Here is a 20456-nt window from a genome sequence, read left to right on the forward strand (position 1 = left end):
CAAAGAAATTCTATGTGCACTCTAGACCAACAAATTTGGAATTGAAAGAAAAAAAATAAAATGAACCTAGGGAGGAACAGTCAAATTAAGCCAAGAAACAACACAAATGTGAAGGAGAGTACTCTTAGAAGAATTAGATACACCCCTAATCCAGGCATTGTAATGAAACAAACTAACATTAGTCAGAAGCAAAGTTTAAAGTATCGGTATCAAGTATCGTATCGGTCAAGTGATTTTAAGAGACGTATTACCCGATATCGTGTATTGTGTCGCTCTGGCTAATGTATTTTAGTGTAGAGAGATGTATCGTATCGATTGAGTCAAATATGGATACGTATCGGCTAGTATCGTATGGTATCGTGGGATACTTTAAACCTTGGTCAGAAGTGTACATTGAGCCAAACTAACCCTTAGTAGACATAAGAAAGAAGAATCAATATCTAAGATTCAAGTGCAATAAAATAGAAGCAATAACTTACATACCCATTTATTAAATCTGCCTACTACCATCAGCTTGAATGACAAATTTGGTAGAGAAACTGTCAAAGAAATTAACCTGTTCTCTTTCATCCTGACTATTTCATCAGAATTGTTGCAATTTAAAAGATGCAGAAAATCAATTCTAGTATATACTCCCTCCTAGTGAATCTCAGTGGAGCCCCATTAAAAATTGTCATAATAAGTATTGCGTTGTCATTGTGAGAGAGTTCTTCTTGAAGAATAATAGAGATTCTGAATTCATTTTTCCCCTCCCAGTATTTATTAGGGCTAATACGAATCATACTAATTCAGTTTCTGGTAAAGTTGTTTCTCCCTGCCTTCTATACATCTCACGGCTCCATATTGGACTTTTACATGTGGCATGTTTGACATAGATTAGAATTCTAGAACACCAGTTGTAGAACAATACTAATAGTCCAGGATCAATGTGAATGAATAGAACAAAAATACCAACAACACAAATTCCAAAGAAGAACAGTCAGTTAAACTTTCAGCCTACCTACACAACAAGTTTGGTCATGTGTAATGGATTAGTAGATTCAATTGATATGTGAATCTTGAACATCAGCTAGGTTGGAAGGAGTCTTTGTACAGTAAGGCTTAACATGTAAGTCTCTAATGCATAAAAAGAAAGGAAGATTATTGCTCAGACAGTAAGCATTGATGTCGGCACCCACCTTTGTAAGAGCTTCTGCAACATGAGAGAGGTCAGGATTCATGCTCGCAACTATCAAGGGAGTCTTTCCTTCTTTATTGATCCATTTTAAGTAGGACTGGGGAGTGAAAAATAGTAAATATGCACGAAGCTACAATTAACTTTTGGAGTGGTGCCCAGAAACACCAATTACAATTAATTGCTACCTCGGGACCTGCTCCTCAGCAAGCAGATTTGATTCCATCTACGTTTCCATAACTCACTTGCTGATATAGCAAATCCTCTCTGAATTGTTGTTGCCCCATTTTCACTTTTTTTTTTGCCTCTCTGAAGGAAAACCAAACCATCAGAAACAAACTCAATTTTAGTGTAAATAAATAATTCTGAACAAAAATCAAGCCGTACAACTATGCTTATCAGAGGATTTACTGATACCCGAGAAACTTAAAAAGAATAAAATATAATTTTTCAAAGCAAACCAAGCTTCCAAATCCATATACATTGTGGAAATTGAAATTGGTGCGAAAAGATTTTTCACCTTTGTCAAAGTTCAAATTCTGATTCCTCAACTTTGGCTGATTCGAAGAAATAGAATGGAAGTTTAGGATCAAAGAATCAAACGAGAAGATACTAAAATAGAATAGATAATAAAATAGAAGAGAATAAAATTGAATATGTCAGTCGTTTTTCTGTAGAAACAGCAAGAGGAGACTGTGATTTGGCCAAAATCCAAGGTTCATAGATCTGCAAAACAACCATAGAGATGGCAGCAACTTGAGAACCAAATAATGAAACAAAGATTAGGCCAATAATGTAGGGATCAAATAGAGGCATATATTGAGAAGATTCTCCAAAACAATGAGAGATTTCAGGTTCCTGTATAAAGGAAAGCAGTAAAAGTGAAGAATAATCCACCAACGGAACATAAATCATAAAAAACGTAGACGCGTGATCCAAGAGAAGAAGAAGAGAGTGGGGAAGCGAAGAACAAGAGAAGAATGATGAGACCGTGAGTTGTCCAAAATCCAAGGTTCGTAGATTCTCCCAAACAACCATAAGAGATTGCAGCAACCTGAGAACAAAACAAAGATTAGGCCAATAATGTAGGGATCAAATAGAGGCATATATTGAGAAGATTCTCCAAAACAATGAGAGATTTCAGGTTCCTGTAAAGGAAAGCAGTAAAAGCGAAGAATAATCCAGCAACGGAACATAAATCATAAAAAATGTAGACACATGATCCAAGAGAAGAAGAAGAGAGTGGGGAAGCGAAGAACAAGAGAAAAATGATGAGACCGTGAGTTGTCCAAAATCCAAGGTTTGTAGATTCTCCCAAACAACCATAGAGGTTGCAGCAACCTGAGAACAAAATAATAAAACAAAGATTAGGCCAATAATGTAGGTATCAAATGGAGGCAGATACAAAGAAGATTCTCCAAAAAACGAAGAATAATCCACCAATAGAAACATAAATCGTAAAAATCTAGACGCATGATCCAAGAAAAGAAAAGAAGAAGAGGCATGTTTGAGGAAGTGAAGAACACAAAGAGTCATCAGAGTAACCGATATCCATATCAACTGATGCCCCACTCTCATCAGTCATCACTATCATCACTCCAACCAAGAGCCAATGCAGTTTTGGGTATTAGTGATTTAAACCCAATTTAAAGTTAGGGTCTCTGAGATGGTTTCCCTAAATCCAAGGGTTTGCCCAGAATCTTTGATAAATTTGAAAGCAAAAGAATAAGGATCTAATGGGTGGTTCTAGAATTACTGGGGAACTTAAGGGAAAGGGTATGGGTTGCTTTGGGCGTCTTTCAAAATTTATGGGTTGTCCTGGTTTGGTAAAAGCTAACTAAAGGGTCTGTGGGTCGCAGGGCCTGGTTAAAGGGTGAACATGTGATATCCAAACTAACCTAGGATGCCCAGGGAAGTCTGAGGTTGGGTTTGGACAGATTTAGGGATGATTTTGGAATGACTATGGGCTTGATCTTTGAGGGAGGGAAAGATCTTGAGCAATCTTGAACTCTTTTTCTTCTTTCTTTTTTTTTTTTTTTTTTTTTTGGCTGCTGCCGCAAGTCTGTACAGGGAGAGAGAGGGGGCTGAAAGGAAAGAAAGGGGGACAGAGGGTGCTGCAAGGGAGGAAGGACTGGGGGAGGGTTTGCTGACTATTGCAAGGAAGTTGGAGGGCTGGGAAAGGCCTAGAGGGGTGAGGGGGGGGGGAGGGCTGGGGAGGGGAGGGGTTTCTAGGACCTTCACAAGAAGGGGAAGGGTGTGGGGAGGGGTGCGATGGGTTTGGGAGGTGAGGGGGGAGGGGATGGGGGCTTGCTGTACTTACTTGGAAGCTGCTGTAAATTTCATGAGGTTGCTGGAGATTGGAAGAAGAGTGCTAGAGCTTGAAGAACTCTCAATCTTGACTCAACAAGGCCATGATCCTGACTCAGTTCTTTTCAAATAATGACTTGAAGAGTACAATGAAAGACTAGGCTTATTTGTAGCCTACTCATGACTCCAATCTAATTGTGGGTCCTTTATGGTTTAGGATCTCTCTTAAAATTAATCTCAGCCACACAAATAAAGACTTTAATTTATGCTAAGCATCCAATAGAATCTTCCTGAGAATAGATTCCTCCTTGGACACTGAGATTTCAACATAAAGAAAATGAACTCTTCTTGTAAATAAAGACTTGTAGGAGTCGTCCCTTTTAGAAGACTGCTAAGGACTCAAAAACTCATCCTTAAATTAAACAAAACTCTTTGAAAACTAAGAAATAGGATTTCTGAAAATTAATTCCAGCATGTATTTAGGGCTGGAATAGACTGAAATACCTCTCTAGGAGGATTCGGCCAGCCCTGGGTGCGTCACTTTGGAGTGGCCTTGGGGCCCACTCCAGGGTTTCTACCAGGGGGTGAACCCTTGTTCACATCAATTAGCAACCTAGAATGGAACTTCAATGGAGACATAATTGATTAAGAGAGATAATTCTTGCCATGGTGCAAAGGAGGAGATTGTGGGGCTTTACCAAGTGCACATTTTGCAGACAAGGGAGACTGAAGCTGTGTATCTACGTCTCATCCCTGCGAGATTCAGAAAGTGTTACATTGAAGTGCAAATAAAATTCCTGATTAATAAAATAGCCCTCAGTAGGTACTACATGAAAGGAACCTTGGACAGTAGCAAATTCTGCACGAACAAAAATTTCCAATGTGGGGAAATAAAAAGCTTACGTTTTTCTATTTGGCAGCATTAAGGGCACGGACATATTCATCTGCCTTTTCTTCTTGAGGTTGCAGTTTAGGGTCAAAGTTATGGAAAACCCTCTGCTCGAAAACAATAGCCAAAAAATAAATATAAGGTTTCCAACCAATTTAAAGGCACTAATTTAAAACTTCTACAAGTACGGGAAAAAAATATTAGGGAGCTATCTGGAGATCCTGTCTGCATTCTTGTGCGATTTTCTCAGTATAATGTGAAAAAACTTTAAGCCTTCATCTTACATTGTATTAAGCTGATGAAGTGCATTTGGACGATGGAAGTAGATAATTGGAAATGGTCAACACAATGGAATTGATAAATTTGGCAAATCAATGCTGAATGAATCAGAAAATTTGAGCTACCGCCATCAGAAGGGTGGGGGGAAGGAAGAAAAATTTTGGGACGTTAAATTTGTCGGAAGAGTAAGAGATCATGGAGGCTGAAGAATAGTTTGGGAGGTTAAATTTGATTAGCGTCTTTGCCCTTTAAAAATCAAGTGCCTACTTTCCAATACTTTTGTATGATAAGTTATTATAGCTGGGAAATAAAACAATATGGACTAATAAAAAAAATCTCCAAATAAATGAATGGACAACTTTACCTTAAAGAACAATTAGAATACATAATTTCAAATGACTTATGAGAGGTTTTTATTGGATAGAAGTAGGACAATTTCGTCCAATGAAATATTTGTCACGAACAGAATTACATACTTGTAGTATATAATAGTATGATATGATATGATATGACGGTATTTTTGAATTATGTTCTGACTATTTTGACCTAATCCATGTGAGAATTTCTTACAGGCGTGCCAGCTGCAGATGCTCCAAAAAAAATAAGTGGGGTTCATAAACGCTGTTGGAGGTACATTCCAGATTCGAAGAAAGCAATAGAGAACCTACAAAAGCCAGAAGCTCAGTAGACTTGATGTTCTGTGTTGATTTATTAAGGCTAATTTTCTGTGCTTGTTCTTCTTTGGTACGGAGGTGAAATTTGTGATGTACATCTTGAATTATTGGGGTCCATGGCGTTGTCGTGGAAAGGATCATGTCTGGTGATGAAATTCTGAATGCAATCTTTCCTGAGTTGAAGAATGGGACTTGGCAAATTAAACATTGGTTAGTTTACAGTTTTTGTTAATAGCTGTTCTGATCCTGACACGTTTATTTCTAGGTCTTAAGTGTCTTGATTGTAATGTGAAATTGCAGCCGTTGTCATGAGTCATGACAGGCCACAATAATATCAACCTGCAATAAGCATCCTCCTACTCAAGGTCGCAAAAAGAGTAGAAATTTTCCAAAATATCAAGTTATCCAAAGTTAGATAATGACCATTTGAGCAATAAGTTTTGAGCAAATTGCATTGACACCCTAAAATAAAAGCTTTAAAGCACTGATACCCTATTTCTTTTGTTTGAAAAATACATAGGTCTTATTATGATAGAATGATTAATTATATTATTGCAAAGGCTATTATACCTTCTAAGAAATTTTATTCTCATTTATCAAAAAGAAAAGAAAAGGCATTCTTTGGGAGTAACTCAACGTTTGGGTGAGAAGGGGCCGAATTGCACCCTTGGCACACTGTTTGTTTGCATTAATGGGAGAAAGGAATAGCATGACAGAGCAGTTGGTGCACCGGCAGCCTTGAAAATCTGCATATGCCCTAATGCCAACTGGAAATCGTCCTTGGGAGTCTTTTTTTTTGAGTCATCCTTGAGAACTCTTCCACGCGAGCTTTGATGTATTTGTTTGAACCTTCCCTAGTCCCTACAGAGCCGACATATCGAGGAGACCAAATCATTGACGACTTGCCAAGTACGAGGAAACTTGGTGCTCCTCATCCGTCCAACAAGCTCAAGGCTAGCATCATTCTGGATATCGCACTCAGCGAGTGACTGTTCCCACTGCAACTGCTTGTCTCGTTATATCAAACGCTGCTCTATTACTGGAATTTTGGGGATCTTGCAAATCTTTTCATGAACATATTCGATAGAATCATCGGCGTTAGCATGTATAACAATGGCATTACCACTAGGCGCCACGAGCTGTAGCTTGTATAGAGCTTCGGCCTTGATCGTTGCGTTGCAACTATAGCATATTTTATTTTTTTCCTCCTCAGATTTGGTAAGGGTATTTTTGAAATTAAGGAAAAATAAATAGTGAGTTAACTATTTCACTAATAGAATAGACTAATGTGTTGTGCTTTAAAGCCTCCATTTTGGGGTGCCAAGCAATTTTCCCTTAAGTTTTATTTAATTGTTAGGGACAGTCTTGTCACCCATGTTGCCTGCCCTTCTCACATACTCCTCCTGAGTCCGCATACCCGCCCCTTTCTTCACCCTCTTCTTTCTATACCTTCCACTTGGACTATAACTAACTTTAGTTTTTTATTACTACTTGGATGAGATCAATCGTGAGCAGGATTCACATTATAAATTCATCATAACCCAATTAGTCTCGCATACCCCTTCACCATGGACAATAGAGTCGTCTTCCTCTTGAGTAATCTCCTTCTCATGTCCTTTCTTCCGACACCATTACTGGCCAAATCTCTCTGAGTCTTCGTTGCCACAAATAGGACTACTTAGTCCTTGTTCATAAATCTGACTGAGGAACCCGTGGTTCTCTCTTGGTCCAAATCTAGTTTCTAAGGATAAAACAAGGGTGAAAGTGGACTGCCTCTTAGGACAGGAAACCACCTCCAATGATTAAGTCAGTAAAATGGAGAAACCTGAATCCTCCTAGAGAGGAATAAATGTTCAAGAAGACAAAAAAAATGTCTTCCTGGAGTGGTTGCAAGTGAGTAATGGCTAGAGATCAAAGGTTCTACCTTTTCACAATGCATAGTGATGGTATATATAACTCATCCATACCTCAGAAGGGAATAGATGCCCCACAACCTAACGATATCTTTGTTTTAAAATGAAGGGTGGAGATGGCCTCTTGATTGTAGCTTGATCAACAAGTCAAGGAGTTAATTTGCAATACAACTAGAGGCAATATCATCGAATGAAAAGGTCAGCCTCAAGCTGACATTGATGTGACATTAATCCCTAGTTGGACAAACAAAACGTGGGGCGCTGCACTCAAGGGTGGCTCGAGAGAATGAGAAGCTTCTTTGTCAACAATGACAATTTAATGGTTCTTAGTGCATTCAATGCTAAAAATAATGCTATGATTGATGTGTGAACAAATATACGCTAGATCCTCTCACAACGCCACTTTGGCCGAGAAGTCCTGATGTGACAGCTGGGTGTCACCACAAGACCCACTTCTCAGCAAGCACCCCGTCAAGAAGTGCCTCGTCGAGAAGTGTATAACTAACCACCTCTGACCAGATTTGAGTCTAGAGGATTGATTTGAATGGTCTATTCCGATTAATGGTTTGAACCATAGTGGATATAGTAGATGTGAAGAAGATCAAAGCAGCTCTTCAGAACCCATAAATCTTGGCCAACCGAAACATTGAATGGAGCCGTCAGTAGTGGGCTGATTGTGAATGCAAAACTTTTTGCATCAACACACTCTACATTAGAGAGGCCATCACCGGCAGGATCCCTTCTGAGGTGGGTGACCTTCCATACCTCAGCACTATCATGATCCGAAACACCAATGTCACTAGAAACATCCCTTCCTTCATTACAAAACTCAAGCACTTCTCCACGATCCTCATCAAGGAGAACAAACTTTTCTGGTCTGAGTCCCTTCTTTCCTAAGCCAGCTTCCCAGTCTCTTGTACCTCGAGCTCAATTCCAACCAATGCATCGGTTCAATCCCCTCTTTTCTTGCCAAACCCCACAAATTAGGGTTACTTCATCTCAACCACAACAAGCTCACCGGAAAAATTCTAGAATCACTTTTGAATAACTTCGACAACTCTTGTATATACCTCAATCTCTCTCACAACAATCTCCGTGTTGAGATCCCCAAATCATTCGGGAATGTGTACTTCAACACCACTTATTTATTTGGAAACAAGCTTGAAGGGGACACTTCCATGTTGTTTAAGTCAAATGGGACGAGTGATACGATTCCTCTGTCCAACAACAAGTTTGCATTTGATCTGTCAAAGGTAAAATTCATAAACTTGCTGTAGTTGGACATTTCGCACAACTGGATCTTTGGGAGAATTCTGCAGGAGATAATTGGATTAAATTTGTAACCTAAATGTGAGTTATAATCGATTGAGTGGCAATGTTCATAAATTCAATTCCTACAACTTCTATTATAACAAGGGCCTTGTGGTTCACTGCTCACTGCTTGTAAGTAACAGTGTGTCGAAGAACCTGAATTCTAGAGTCTGTGTTCCTACAGAATCTAGCTCTGTTTAGCTTTTAATTTTATAATAATAAAGGTTTGAAATGCTTGGGTCTGTTACATGAAGCTTTGAACTATTTAGCCCACTGTAATCGTGGTTAAGGGAATAAGTCACGTTTGATAAAAGTACAAACTTATTTTTTCCATCACTCCATGGGCAATGTTAATAGAAAAGTAATAGTGGATAATTTGATATTTTGGAAAAAGTCAATTGTGGGTAATTTATAATATTTTTCACTTAAATGGGTAGCTTAGAATTTAGGCCCAACTTAAGTGAGCATTATGAAAAAATCTTAAGAATATTATAAAAATTATTTCTAATCATTGTTGCTATGTTTTGCAAGTTTTAGTATCCTGATTTTAAATCATTTTCTTTGGCTCCCTATCTCTTATTGTATTGGCCCAGCTAGAACATCCAAATATAGGACTATGATCTTTAGGTATCCTTCTTGTTGTGTTTTCCACGGCTGAACCTTGAACCTCCAACTGGAAACTGTGTGATTGCAACACGTTCCACCATTTTTTGGTCATTTAAGATGATATTTTTCTGTAAATTGTGTAGCATATACAAAAAATTGATTAGAAACTTAATTGTACCGTTAGGGGAAATGATCTAATAATTTTAAACTATATATATAAAAGATATATTTATGAAAGCATTTTTTTTTTGGTTAATAGAAAAGCATTTTGTTTTAAATGTGGGAAAATTCAATTATTTAAGGGAGTACCACTTTCTCATCAATTACATTCACGTGTTTTCAGAGTTTAGATCATCTCCCAGGGAACATCCTGTGTTCCTAAAGATATAATCAAGGTTGGTAGTGTGGTAAGAACCATACTTCTCAGTGGAGAGGTCATAGATTCGACTGTTGTGAACGACAAAACACCCCCCCGAGGATGTAATCAAGGTGCATGCAAGCTGACTCGGATGAACCTCATATTAAAAAAAAGAAAAAAAAAGAACACTTTGTGTTCCTTCGACGATTGTTGACCACAAATTAAAGGGGCATCCACAGGGTTAGGGTGATAGGGTTTATTTTTTATTTGTAGGCCCCACACTCGTGTCTTTGTTCCCAAAAGTTAGGGGAGATGATCCACACTCATGTTTTCAAAGCATCTTTACCATTGGTATTGGATTTTCTGATACTTTATTTTGTCACATGCATCATTTTTGGTTATTCTTTTTTACCCACACCATTTTATTTTTTTAAATCTCACACCAATTTATTACAAGATACTCGAAGGGAGATTTTTTTTTGGAGATTTCTTTAAAAATTATAGTAAGGGAGATTTTTTTTTTTTTTGGTGGAGATGCGATCAATGCAAGGTATAGAAAGCGAGACTTTAGAATTTTGATGTATATAAAAAAATTGATATTGCCTTTTTTGCCACGTGTAAATCAAAAGGTCCACCGTGTGGGCCTGTGGGGTTGCCGGTTACCCAAACACCCCTTTCCTTTCTTTTGTGTGTTTTTTCAGAATTGTTTTTGATTCTCATTTCTCAATATTATTGATCGATCGGATTAAACAAGAAAAAGTAAAATCTTAGAAACAATAGCAGTGTTTGCAAGAGGGCTCATCGAGGTGCAGAGTTCCGTTAATGGCGGTGGTTGAAAATGCAGGGATAGATTTGGGGATCAATGTTGGTACATCTAGTCGTAATTTAGAGTCTGGAACTATGGATTCTCACGGTTCCGGCGATGAAGCTGCTAAACAGAAACAGTTAGGGGTTCGGGTGGTAGATCCTAACCTGCAGCAGAATCATCAAACTTTTCGTCCGCATGATCAGACATTTCACATGAAGTTTCAGCAAATTCATCATCAGCCGCAAAGGGTCGCGATTTCTCCAGCGTACAATGTTCATGTTCAGCACAATCTTGACCAGGTGCCTAAAAATGGAGTGCAGAACATGCAGGTGGGGACTATGATGACTCAACACGGAGCCGGAAAGTCTGCCTTTGGGCAGACACATCAACGGTCTAATAGTATTGATTTACAAAGAAACGGGTCGGTAGGTGAGGGTTTTCAGAGAGACATGAGAGATTTGGAGGAACTTTTATCCAAGCTGAACCCGATGGCCGAAGAATTTGTTCCGCCCTCGCTTACCAGCCATGCATCACTCGGCGGGAGTCTCTATGCGAACAACTTCGTGATGCTTGGCCCTGGCAATGGCAATGCAAACGGTATCGCTAATAGACGGGTAGAATCATTTCTTCATCTCTATTTTCGATATTTCCTCACCTCTTTTTATTTATTCCCCCTACTCGCTGCTATTCCTCTGAGTTTCTGATCGTTGTGCCTCACCTGGTCTGTCCCATGCTTACCCTTTTATTTCTGTTCTTGGTCAGAAGAAAAATAACCATAATCAAGGGAAACGGAGAATGAACAGTCGAACGAGTATGGCTCAGCCAGAAGATGTTATTAGGAGGACTGTATATGTCTCCGACATTGATCAACAGGTATGGGTTTTCTGATTTGCTTTATGACTTTTGGTTTCCTAAGTCTCTCCCCTGAGTCATGGACCAAATTCCTGTGCCTAGGTCACTGAAGAACAGCTTGCTGCTCTCTTTATTAATTGTGGACAGGTAACTAATATGTTTTCCGCTGATGTGAAATGCTATTAATTATCCTACTGTATTTGTGAATGAAGGCTTATGTTTCTGATTAATTTTTTTTTCTTTTTTTGGGATAAAGGTTGTTGACTGCCGTGTATGTGGTGATCCAAATTCAGTTCTTAGGTTTGCTTTTATCGAGTTCACTGACGAGGGTAATTCTGATAACCTCTTCCATTTAATTCGTAGAATCATACTGTGAAGTATGTACCTCCCTGGAAAGTGGAAACAGGGGTAACGTTGTGCACATTTTGACCCTCCTCAGACCCTGCTAACTGTGGGAGCCTTGTGCAATGGTACTGTGGTTTTTTAATTGTACAGTGAACCAATGGGATTGTGTCTTTCTTATTATGCAGAAGGTGCAAGGGCGGCTTTGAATCTGGCTGGGACGATGCTTGGATACTACCCAGTTAGGGTGCTGCCATCGAAAACTGCAATTGCACCTGTTAACCCAACTTTTCTGCCTAGGGTGAGGAAATATGTTGATTGAAGTCATATTACCTAACCCCCATATGTTGGCAATGCTTCATTTTTCTTTACAAGTTGTATTTCTAGAGATTCTATTTCCCACCTTATTCTTATGGGTCCTTGATCCCTTTCTTTTATCTTGATGACTAACAGTTATTGTGGTCTTCAGTCAGAAGATGAACGTGAAATGTGTGCAAGAACTATTTACTGCACAAACATCGATAAGAAGGTATCTTTCCTTTTCTTGTGAAAATGTAGGGCATTACCTGACAATACTTCTCTTCATTTTATCGTTTAGTTATTTTGTTATGTTTATATTTTTTCCCCTTTCCTTTCTGGAATTTGTGTAGATTTCACAGGCAGATGTCAAGCTCTTCTTTGAAGCAATGTGTGGAGAGGTTTGTAGCTATTGCTGAATTGAACATCTGCCTTATGTTGCTACTTCTCTCAGTTGGTACCTCACCTCATTTATCATAATTTTAATGGGATGCATCTTATTTTATGTAGGTTTATCGATTGAGACTCCTTGGAGACTATCACCATTCTACACGTATCGCATTTGTTGAATTTGTGCTGGTAATTGCTTCTAGCTTTCTTTATTATTACTGATATTCTTTTCTGCATTGCAATACTTCTCATTGCCTTTGTTACACATGCATGATGGAATTTTGTAACCTCTTCTTTAGTTTTCTAGTGAATATTAAATTAAAAGAATTCATGAAGGTTTCCTTGTCAAAGGGCTTTGGGTATTTCTCAGGGAATATCATGATAGTGACAAAACAATTTATTACTGTGTAACAGATGGCTTTTTTGTGAGGCTACTGAGACAACCTTTATTTCTTGTTGGCGAACACATTAGGTTCCCTTCCTTCTATGATGTAAATTGGAATGTGAGGGATTTTAGAGTAAAGTTTAGGAGGATATTTGGGGACTGTTTGTTGAGTGCATTTTCTCTCGTTTTTCATAATGATCCATCAGGGGCTGTTCCCTTTTATAACTTAATCTAGGGCCAGATTTTCCTTGAGAGTTTCAAAACTGGTGTCTTGAGGGAGAAGCTGATGAAAATACGTTTGCTGAAGTTCTTCAGTATGTTGTTATCTTCATTTTCCGTATGTTCTCTGAGTCTGAATGGCCATTATTCTTCAAAGACTTATTTTTCCTGAGTTATACGACTCTTCCTGGCAATCTAACAACCGTGCCTGTATAAGATAGTTTGCAAGATTTCTGCATATTTTAGACTTGACTGTTTACCTTCTTGTAAAATTCTATAGTTAAGGAAATGTTGGCACCTTCTCACCCATATTGATGAAGTGCATGTTCGCAGAAGATACATGGAGCCATTATTTGTTCCTCTCTCTTTGAAATGAGGGTGATGCAGTTTGAATAGACTGGTTCAATTGATCTCGGTCCACAAAAAGAAGTGGTCCAATGGGGTTTGGTCCAACAAGAGTTGGACTTAAATCAATTATTTCAGTTTTAATATTTAGTCTTTATTTGTTTTAGTATTCTTCCATAAGAGTGAATGAGACTTTTGTTTGGATTTTGATTTTGAGTTCGACTAGGATTTGTGTTTTATTCCTTTCAATAGCTTGTATTAGGATGCAATTGCAGGTTGAATAGAATGAATTGAGTGCAAGTTTTCCTTGCTGTCTCTACTTCCTCCTTCCTCTTCCTATTTTTCTAATTCCCTGTGAAAGCCACCATAGCAGGCCATTCTCGGGCCTGCATCATTTGGTATCAGAGACGAAGGATCCTTTCCTTCACCATCACCATTGTTTTTCTCTGCCCTTCTTTTCTGCTAATGTTTTTAATGTAGTATTGTATTTGATTGATCAAAACAGTAGCCAAATAGGACCTTTCCCAGGGAATCAATTTCAGATTTGATAGACTTAAGATGAAATAGAATTCAGATGTGAAAGAGGGCTGAAACTAGAGTGGTATTATAAGGATAATAGCATGACAATATGGGCTGAATAGATCTTCAAAACAGGGGCAAAACTATGATGAAGAAATTGAAAGGACAATACGAGGGAATTGAGAATAACAATGTAACACCCGGGTTTCATACCACAAGGTGGATCAACTGGCGAACACCAACCTACCTTGATCAAACTCAAGGATTCTCCATAGAGAAGGAATGCTAACAAAGCAATTTGATTTCAATTCATGAGTTGTGTCTCACTCTTACATAAGTTTCTTTATATAGCATTCTAAAGAGACATAAAACATTAATGGTAACATCCAACCACTAGCTAACACCACCTACTTATTAATAACTCAATTACTACCTAACTCTTGACAAAAGAAAACTCCTTTGACAACAAGTTCTTTTATTTTCGAAGCACAGTCCCTTTTATTGACTTTTCAAGAACTAGATTTGGGCTTAGGTCTAGATTATGGAGATCAAAATATATGGGCTGATCTTCTCCCACCAAAGTAATCCAAGCCCATGAAACTATGGGCTGATTTAAATCCACTAAAATAGTCCTAGCCCATGAAAGCCATGGGTTGTTTTGGATCATATCCTTAGACTTTGATGGGCTTGACCATTGGGCTTTTCTTTTCCTTGTATATGTTGTCAATTCTGTATCAACTCTCCTCGGCTTGAAAAATTCGTCTCTGACGAATGGATGAATGATATGTAACACTCATACCAATCAGGATCAAGTTTCTCGAGATTGTCAGCATAAATCCAAGTGCTATCATGTCGTGGACGATTCTTCCATTTGACCTCGCCTTTGCCTTGCTTTAAACATTCGGTAATAGGTACCATGACTGCACTGATGTTCTGAATGACTCTCCTGTAAGACGATGCAAGTTGATGGAAATTACAAACTTCAGTATTGGTCCTTGAGTTAGGCCAGTCGATGATGCTTCTTATCTTCTCTGGACCAACTTCAACCCCCTATGTTATAACCCTTATGAAGGTGCTAGGTGCATTCATCAAGACAAAAAGCATGACTTTTCATCTAAATAGTCCAACATTGGTTTTTGAAGACAGTTTTCCATTCGTCTTTAGGCCTAATACGGATCTAATAATAGCCACTTTTGAGGCCCAATTTAGAAAAGATCTTAGCCCCAAACATCATGTCTAACATGGCATCAAGACGCATTATATGAAACCTATACTCGACTGTAATTTTATTGATTGCTCGATTGTCTACACACTTAAGCCATGAGCCGTCCTTTGGAGTGAGTAATGTTGGTGCAACACATGGACTTTAAGTTCTCTTGAATGAATCCTTTATATGGCGACTCATCCACCTGTAGTTTGAATTCATTGTGCTTTGCTAGGCTAAGGTGATAGGCCGGCAGGTTTGGTAACACCGGGCATGCAGAATATCGCGCATAAGAGGTAGCTCATTAGGCAACTCATTAGGAACCACCTCAGGAAAATCAGAAAGAAACTCTTTGATAAGTGGAGGGAATGTCACCTTAGGTTGAGGGGTAACTTCTCTCGTAACAAGAGCCAATACCAGCCCCTGTGTTATGGCTAGTGTGAATGAAGTCCTGGTATTCAAGCTTTACCTTTTGAGAGTCACCAACATGCTTATTGAATGTAGGTTGTTCTCTAGTGAAATTAATCCGTATGTGCTCTTCGAGGGTTGGTAGCACAACTGGAATTCTTTGGGGCCCTCTCCCTGTATTCATCTAGGTAGGAAAGTTGGCTATAGAGTGAGTTGGTGGGGATTCTTCACCAAGTGGAGGGTGTGGAGCATGAGTAGAGGCAACAACTCTAGCCTCCATTGCTGAGAACCTCTCTTCCACTTGCTTATGGCTTGCAGTGATTTGGTTGCTCAATTGTTGCAACATCCCCATCATTGCTGCTATAAGGACAATATCCAATCCAGAAGTTTCACTCCCTATCCTGGCTCTGATACCAAATAATGTAGTACTGTATTTGATTGATCAAAACAATAGCCAAATAGGACCTTTCCCAGGGAATCAATTTCAAATTTGAGAGACTTAAGATGAAATAGAATTCAGATGTGAAAGAGGGCTGAAACTAGAGTGGTATTATAAGGATAATAGCATGACAATATGGGCTGAATAGATCTTCAAAACAGGGGCAAAACTATGGTGAAGAAATTGAAAGGACAATACGAGAGAATTGAGAATAACAATGTAACACCCGGGCTCCACACCGCAAGGTGGATTGATTGGTGAACACAAACCTACCTTGATCAAACACAAGGATTCTCCATAGAGAAAGAATGCTAACAAAGCAATTTGATTTCAATTCATGAGTTGTGTCTCACTCTTACATAAGTCTCTTTGTATAGCATTCTAAAGGGACATAAACATTAATGATAACATCCAACCACTAGCTAATACCACCTACCTATTAATAACTCAATTACTACCTAACTCTTGACAAAAGAAAACTCCTTTGACAACGAGTTCTTTTATTTTCAAAGCACAACCCCTTTTATTGACTTTTCAAGAACTAGATTTGGGCTTAGGTCTAGACTATGGAGATCAAAATATGTCGATTGATCTTCTCCCACCAAAGTAATCCAAGCCCATGAAACTATCGGCTGATTTAAACCCACTAAAATAGTCCTAGTCCATGAAAGCCATGGGTTGTTTTGGATCATATCCTTAAACTTTGATGGGCTTGACCATTGGGCTTTTCTTTTCCTTGTATATGTTGTTGGTTCTGCATCAGTTTTGCAACCAATAGCAGTTAAAAAGGAAAAAGTAAAATGATCATTCTGTATCTAGTGACAAATCCATCACTTCCTCTCCTCTATAGTTGTAGCACCTCCACCCTCTTGTGTTCTGGTAGAACTGGAAAAAATAAAGAAGAAAAGCCGAGAGACTGATAGAGAAGCAGCAGAAGAAAAAGAATAACAGAAGAGGAGACCATGAAACACGATCTGAACATCAGAATTCGGAAAATAAAGTAAGGAGAGCTGAGAGTTTTAGAGAGAGACATAGCAAAAAAGGAAGAAGCAGAAACAGAGATCAAAGACAGTCCAGAACCAGAGGGGAAAAAATCCAAAAAAAGAAAAGAAAAGAAAAACCAAGACTGAAGAAGAGAACCAGAGCTCAAAAAGAGAAAGAATACAGAGAAGAAGAGAAGCAGGAAAGTAGAGAGAAAAAAACTCAACGTAAAAAGAAAAAAGAAAAAAGAAAAAGAAAAGAACCATCATACCTGGCAGAAAGAGCTTTATTAAGGTCCTATTGAAATTGCTGTTGCTGGTCGATTTTCAGCCCTAAAGTTCCAATTGGACTCACGCTGCTTCTGGTAGATTTCAGTAGGATAGCTGTTGGTATTTTGGTAACATCATTTCTTCTCCTAATCTACCTTTTTTAATTCCATTCATTTTTAATCGCACTTCCAATATTGTCCTCAGTTGATTCTTTTGGTTCCATTTAAGTCTTATTTTACCTTGCCACACATTCGTTGCCTTTATTGCTTAGTTTTTAAGCCTCAAATTACACTTATGCCATTCATTTATATCGTTTCACTAATCTACAGTTTTGCCTTTGCTGATGACCTCATGATCTTCTCCTAAGCCGATCACTCTTCTGTATCCTTCATGCTCTCAACTCTCTCCCTCTTTGAATCCCTCTTTGGTCTTCAGGTTAACCTCGACAAGTTTACTCTCTTACTTTCGGTGTTTTTTGATTCAGTTTGCACTACACTCTTGCAGCTCATTAGTTTTAAGCTTGGCTCCTTTCTTGTGGTCTATCTTGGTCTTCCTCTTACTCTTGGTAGGCTCACTAACCACCATTGCACCCAATGCTTGATCACATTTGAAAAAACTCCAACTTTGGAAAGGCAAACTCCTTTCATTGCAGGTAGAGTGGTGCTTATCCGCCCTTTATTGGTGTGGCATCTTCGCTATCCCCAAAGCTACTGTTTGTGCTATGGAATCCCTTTTTTGTGCCTTCCTCTATAAGGGCCAAGAGTCCTATCGCTTCCTTCATCACGTCAGTTGGTCGGACACCTGCCGCCCAAAATGCGGAGGGGCTTGGGGATACGTGCATCCAAGATGTCAATATGACCTGTCTCTTGAAACTCATTTGGAAGATTGCCTCTAAGCATGATTCCATTTAAGGTTAATTGGGTTTACTCTTACCTTTTCAAAATCTGACTGACTCAATATGGACCGCTCTTATTCCCTCCAACACTCTTGGGTCTGGAGGAAGCTGCTCCCGAGAATGCGTGCCCTTTCCGCCATCTCCACCGAAATCTCTTTGGCTCCTCCACCCCTTTGTGGCTCAATTCGTGGCATCCGATGGGTATTCTCTTCACACTCCTGGCCCTCGCATAATTTATGATACCTGCATCCCTAAAACCGCCCCCTCTCCTCTTTCATCACCGATGGCTCTTAGTCCCCCCTCCCCCACCCTAGTGTCACACAAGTCTAGGATTTTCTCCCTTCTGGATTCCCCTTGCGACCTCACTGTTGGCACCCCTCACCCTCCAAATCATTCGCCACTTCCTCAGGTTGGAACCTGCTTCATTCTCCTTCCCCCTTATCCCTTGGGCCCCCTTGGTTTGGTTCAAAGTCACATCCCTCGTCACTCCCTCACTCTTTGGAGAGAGCTTAACCTTACTCTCTTGACTCAATCCTTTTTCATTAGCTTCCATATCCCGGTTAACCCTAACTGTATCATTTGTTGGAATGGTTCAAAGGATCTCCAATTACCTTTTCTTCACTTGCCCTTTCTTCCTGCCTCTTTGGGGAAAAATGCTTGCTTCCTTTTGGCCCCGTTCGAGACGTTCCTTTGGCTTTGCTCGAGTTTGGTCTTGGGTTTTGAGCTACTTTTCAGGCTCCTCCATTTGTGACCGGAATGGTAAGCTAGTTTTCAATGCCACTATCTACTGTTGTGGTGGGAGCACAACCCTAGGAGATGGACCTCCAAATCTTGGCCTCTAGATATGATTTGGAATGCCATCTATTTTGATGTTTCTTCTAGTCTTCTTTCCATTCCCACATGCTGGTTGTTGATACCCCAAGGAACATGCTCATTGTTGTCTCCTGGGGTCTTAGCTCCATGGTTGAAGAACTTGCTTTTGATAAGATCTCGACCGAGTTGGCAAGATCCCGGTTGAGATATGGTCTTTTTTTTGGGCCAACTCAATGGCCCATCTCGGTGGGTTTTAGGGTCTAGATGGTTCAAACTTGGTAGTCAACATAATTTAGGCCTTCTAGACACACTGGTGGTCTTGGATTTGTGAGAAAACAACCCTAAGTATGAAGTCTAAGTCGGCTATAAGTGTGAAACTGAAATGCTACAGGATTGGAGACTGCAAGGTTATACAACATGTAATATAGAACCTTTAAGGCTTATAAATGAAAAATAAGTGTATCTAACACATCAAATAACTTAAATGTCATCAAAATTCCATCCATATGAGTATCAAAATCTCGACTCTTGAGAATAGAATAAATGAATAATAAAATTACACAACCATTAGAAGTTTTATATAAGGTATAACTCATAAATTCATAAGACAAACATAGAATGATTGATCTTCCTTTGGTGTTGTAGATGTGCTAAGAATAGTTGTAAGTAAAAATCCAGTTGAAATCCGAAAAAAAAATTGTGCAAAAATTGAGAGTTCCAGCTAGATATGGCGAGATTTGGGGAGATATATGGCGAGATATGATGAGATAGCCGAGATGTGGGAATCTTGCCGCCGAGATCTTGTGAGTTCTCAAACCGTGCTTAGCTCTTCCTTCTAGCCTCCCTCTTGAAGCCTGGTCCCACCTCCTCTTTTGATAATTTTTATGTAGTTATTTATTCGTGTAAAAAATAGAAAGCTTTCACTTATTTTCAATTCTGCCAGCCACCGATATAATTTTCTTTTATTTACCATCTTGCCATTATCCTTGCACTTACACTTGTTTATCTTGACCATGGTATCCAACAATGAAGTCCTCCAACAGTTTTAACTCTTATAAGACTGAAACAGATGCTAAATTTGACACTTACTGCCATTGCCAATTCAATAAGGATGATGATGGAATCTATGCAAGCACCTATTGATCAGTTAAAAGCTTCAGATAAAGGAAAGCTTCCCATGCTACTTGGGAATTCTTCCATCCATGATGCTCCTCATGGTGCGCCACCAAGATCACCAACCCTTCCACTAGTGCCACCGCCCCCACCCCACATTATGGAGTTGATTGTTATGGAATCTATGCAAGCACCTATTGATCAGTTAAAAGCTTCAGATAAAGGAAAGCTTTCCATGCTACTTGGGAATTCTTCCATCCAGGATGCTCCTCATGGTGCTCCACCAACCCTTCCACTAGTGCCACCGTCCCCACCCCCACATTATGGAGTTGATTGTTATGATGTCTGTGGAGTTGATAGAGCAGCAAGGTTAGATGTTCCAGAATTTTATGGGGACAATAATCCAAAGCAGTACCTTGATTGGATTCATAGTTTGGAGACCTTTTTTTCATATGGTATGGGTTAATAGAGGGCAGAATTTGAGGGAGTCGCAGGGTTCCTAGGAAAGCTGTGGCTGCTGGAGACTTGTTTGCCAAATTTTCTTTAACCTCTTTCATCTACAGGTAAGTACATACAATCCCCAACCCCTGCCCTATCATCTCTTCTTCTCCTCCCACCTTCGTAGCACCCTTTTCCCCTCCCACTGCCTGTGGCAGAACTCTCCCC

The 20456-nt window shown here is 39.3% G+C and overlaps 2 protein-coding genes and 1 pseudogene across 4 annotated transcripts in view; all 3 read left to right on the plus strand.

The window, feature by feature from the left end:
- The window catches only part of LOC149030302 (uncharacterized), a 31564-nt gene extending 26055 nt beyond the window's left edge, over positions 1-5509 (plus strand). The window contains exon 4 of the mRNA XM_089142577.1: positions 5222-5509. Coding sequence (XP_088998703.1) covers positions 5222-5337 — 116 coding nt within the window. The 3' untranslated portion in view covers positions 5338-5509. The remainder of the gene's footprint in view (positions 1-5221) is intronic.
- A 1714-nt stretch (positions 5510-7223) lies between these two features.
- Positions 7224-8687, plus strand: LOC149030304 (uncharacterized; annotated as a pseudogene).
- Positions 8688-10196: 1509 nt separating this feature from the next.
- The window catches only part of LOC149030305 (polyadenylate-binding protein-interacting protein 12-like), a 35122-nt gene continuing 24862 nt past the window's right edge, over positions 10197-20456 (plus strand). Inside the window, exons 1-8 of one of the 3 annotated variants that reach the window (XM_089142580.1) lie at positions 10197-10933; positions 11082-11192; positions 11274-11318; positions 11428-11500; positions 11702-11814; positions 11983-12042; positions 12164-12211; positions 12321-12389. In XM_089142580.1, coding sequence (XP_088998706.1) covers positions 10334-10933; positions 11082-11192; positions 11274-11318; positions 11428-11500; positions 11702-11814; positions 11983-12042; positions 12164-12211; positions 12321-12389 — 1119 coding nt within the window. In that variant the 5' untranslated portion in view covers positions 10197-10333. The remainder of the gene's footprint in view (positions 10934-11081; positions 11193-11273; positions 11319-11427; positions 11501-11701; positions 11815-11982; positions 12043-12163; positions 12212-12320; positions 12390-20456) is intronic. The other 2 variants (XM_089142579.1, XM_089142578.1) reach the window with 2 other exon arrangements.

The sequence above is a fragment of the Hakea prostrata genome, chromosome 1 (genome assembly GCF_041222555.1).
Source record: "Hakea prostrata isolate BN-2017 chromosome 1, UWA_Hpros_2, whole genome shotgun sequence".
NCBI lineage: Eukaryota > Viridiplantae > Streptophyta > Magnoliopsida > Proteales > Proteaceae > Hakea > Hakea prostrata.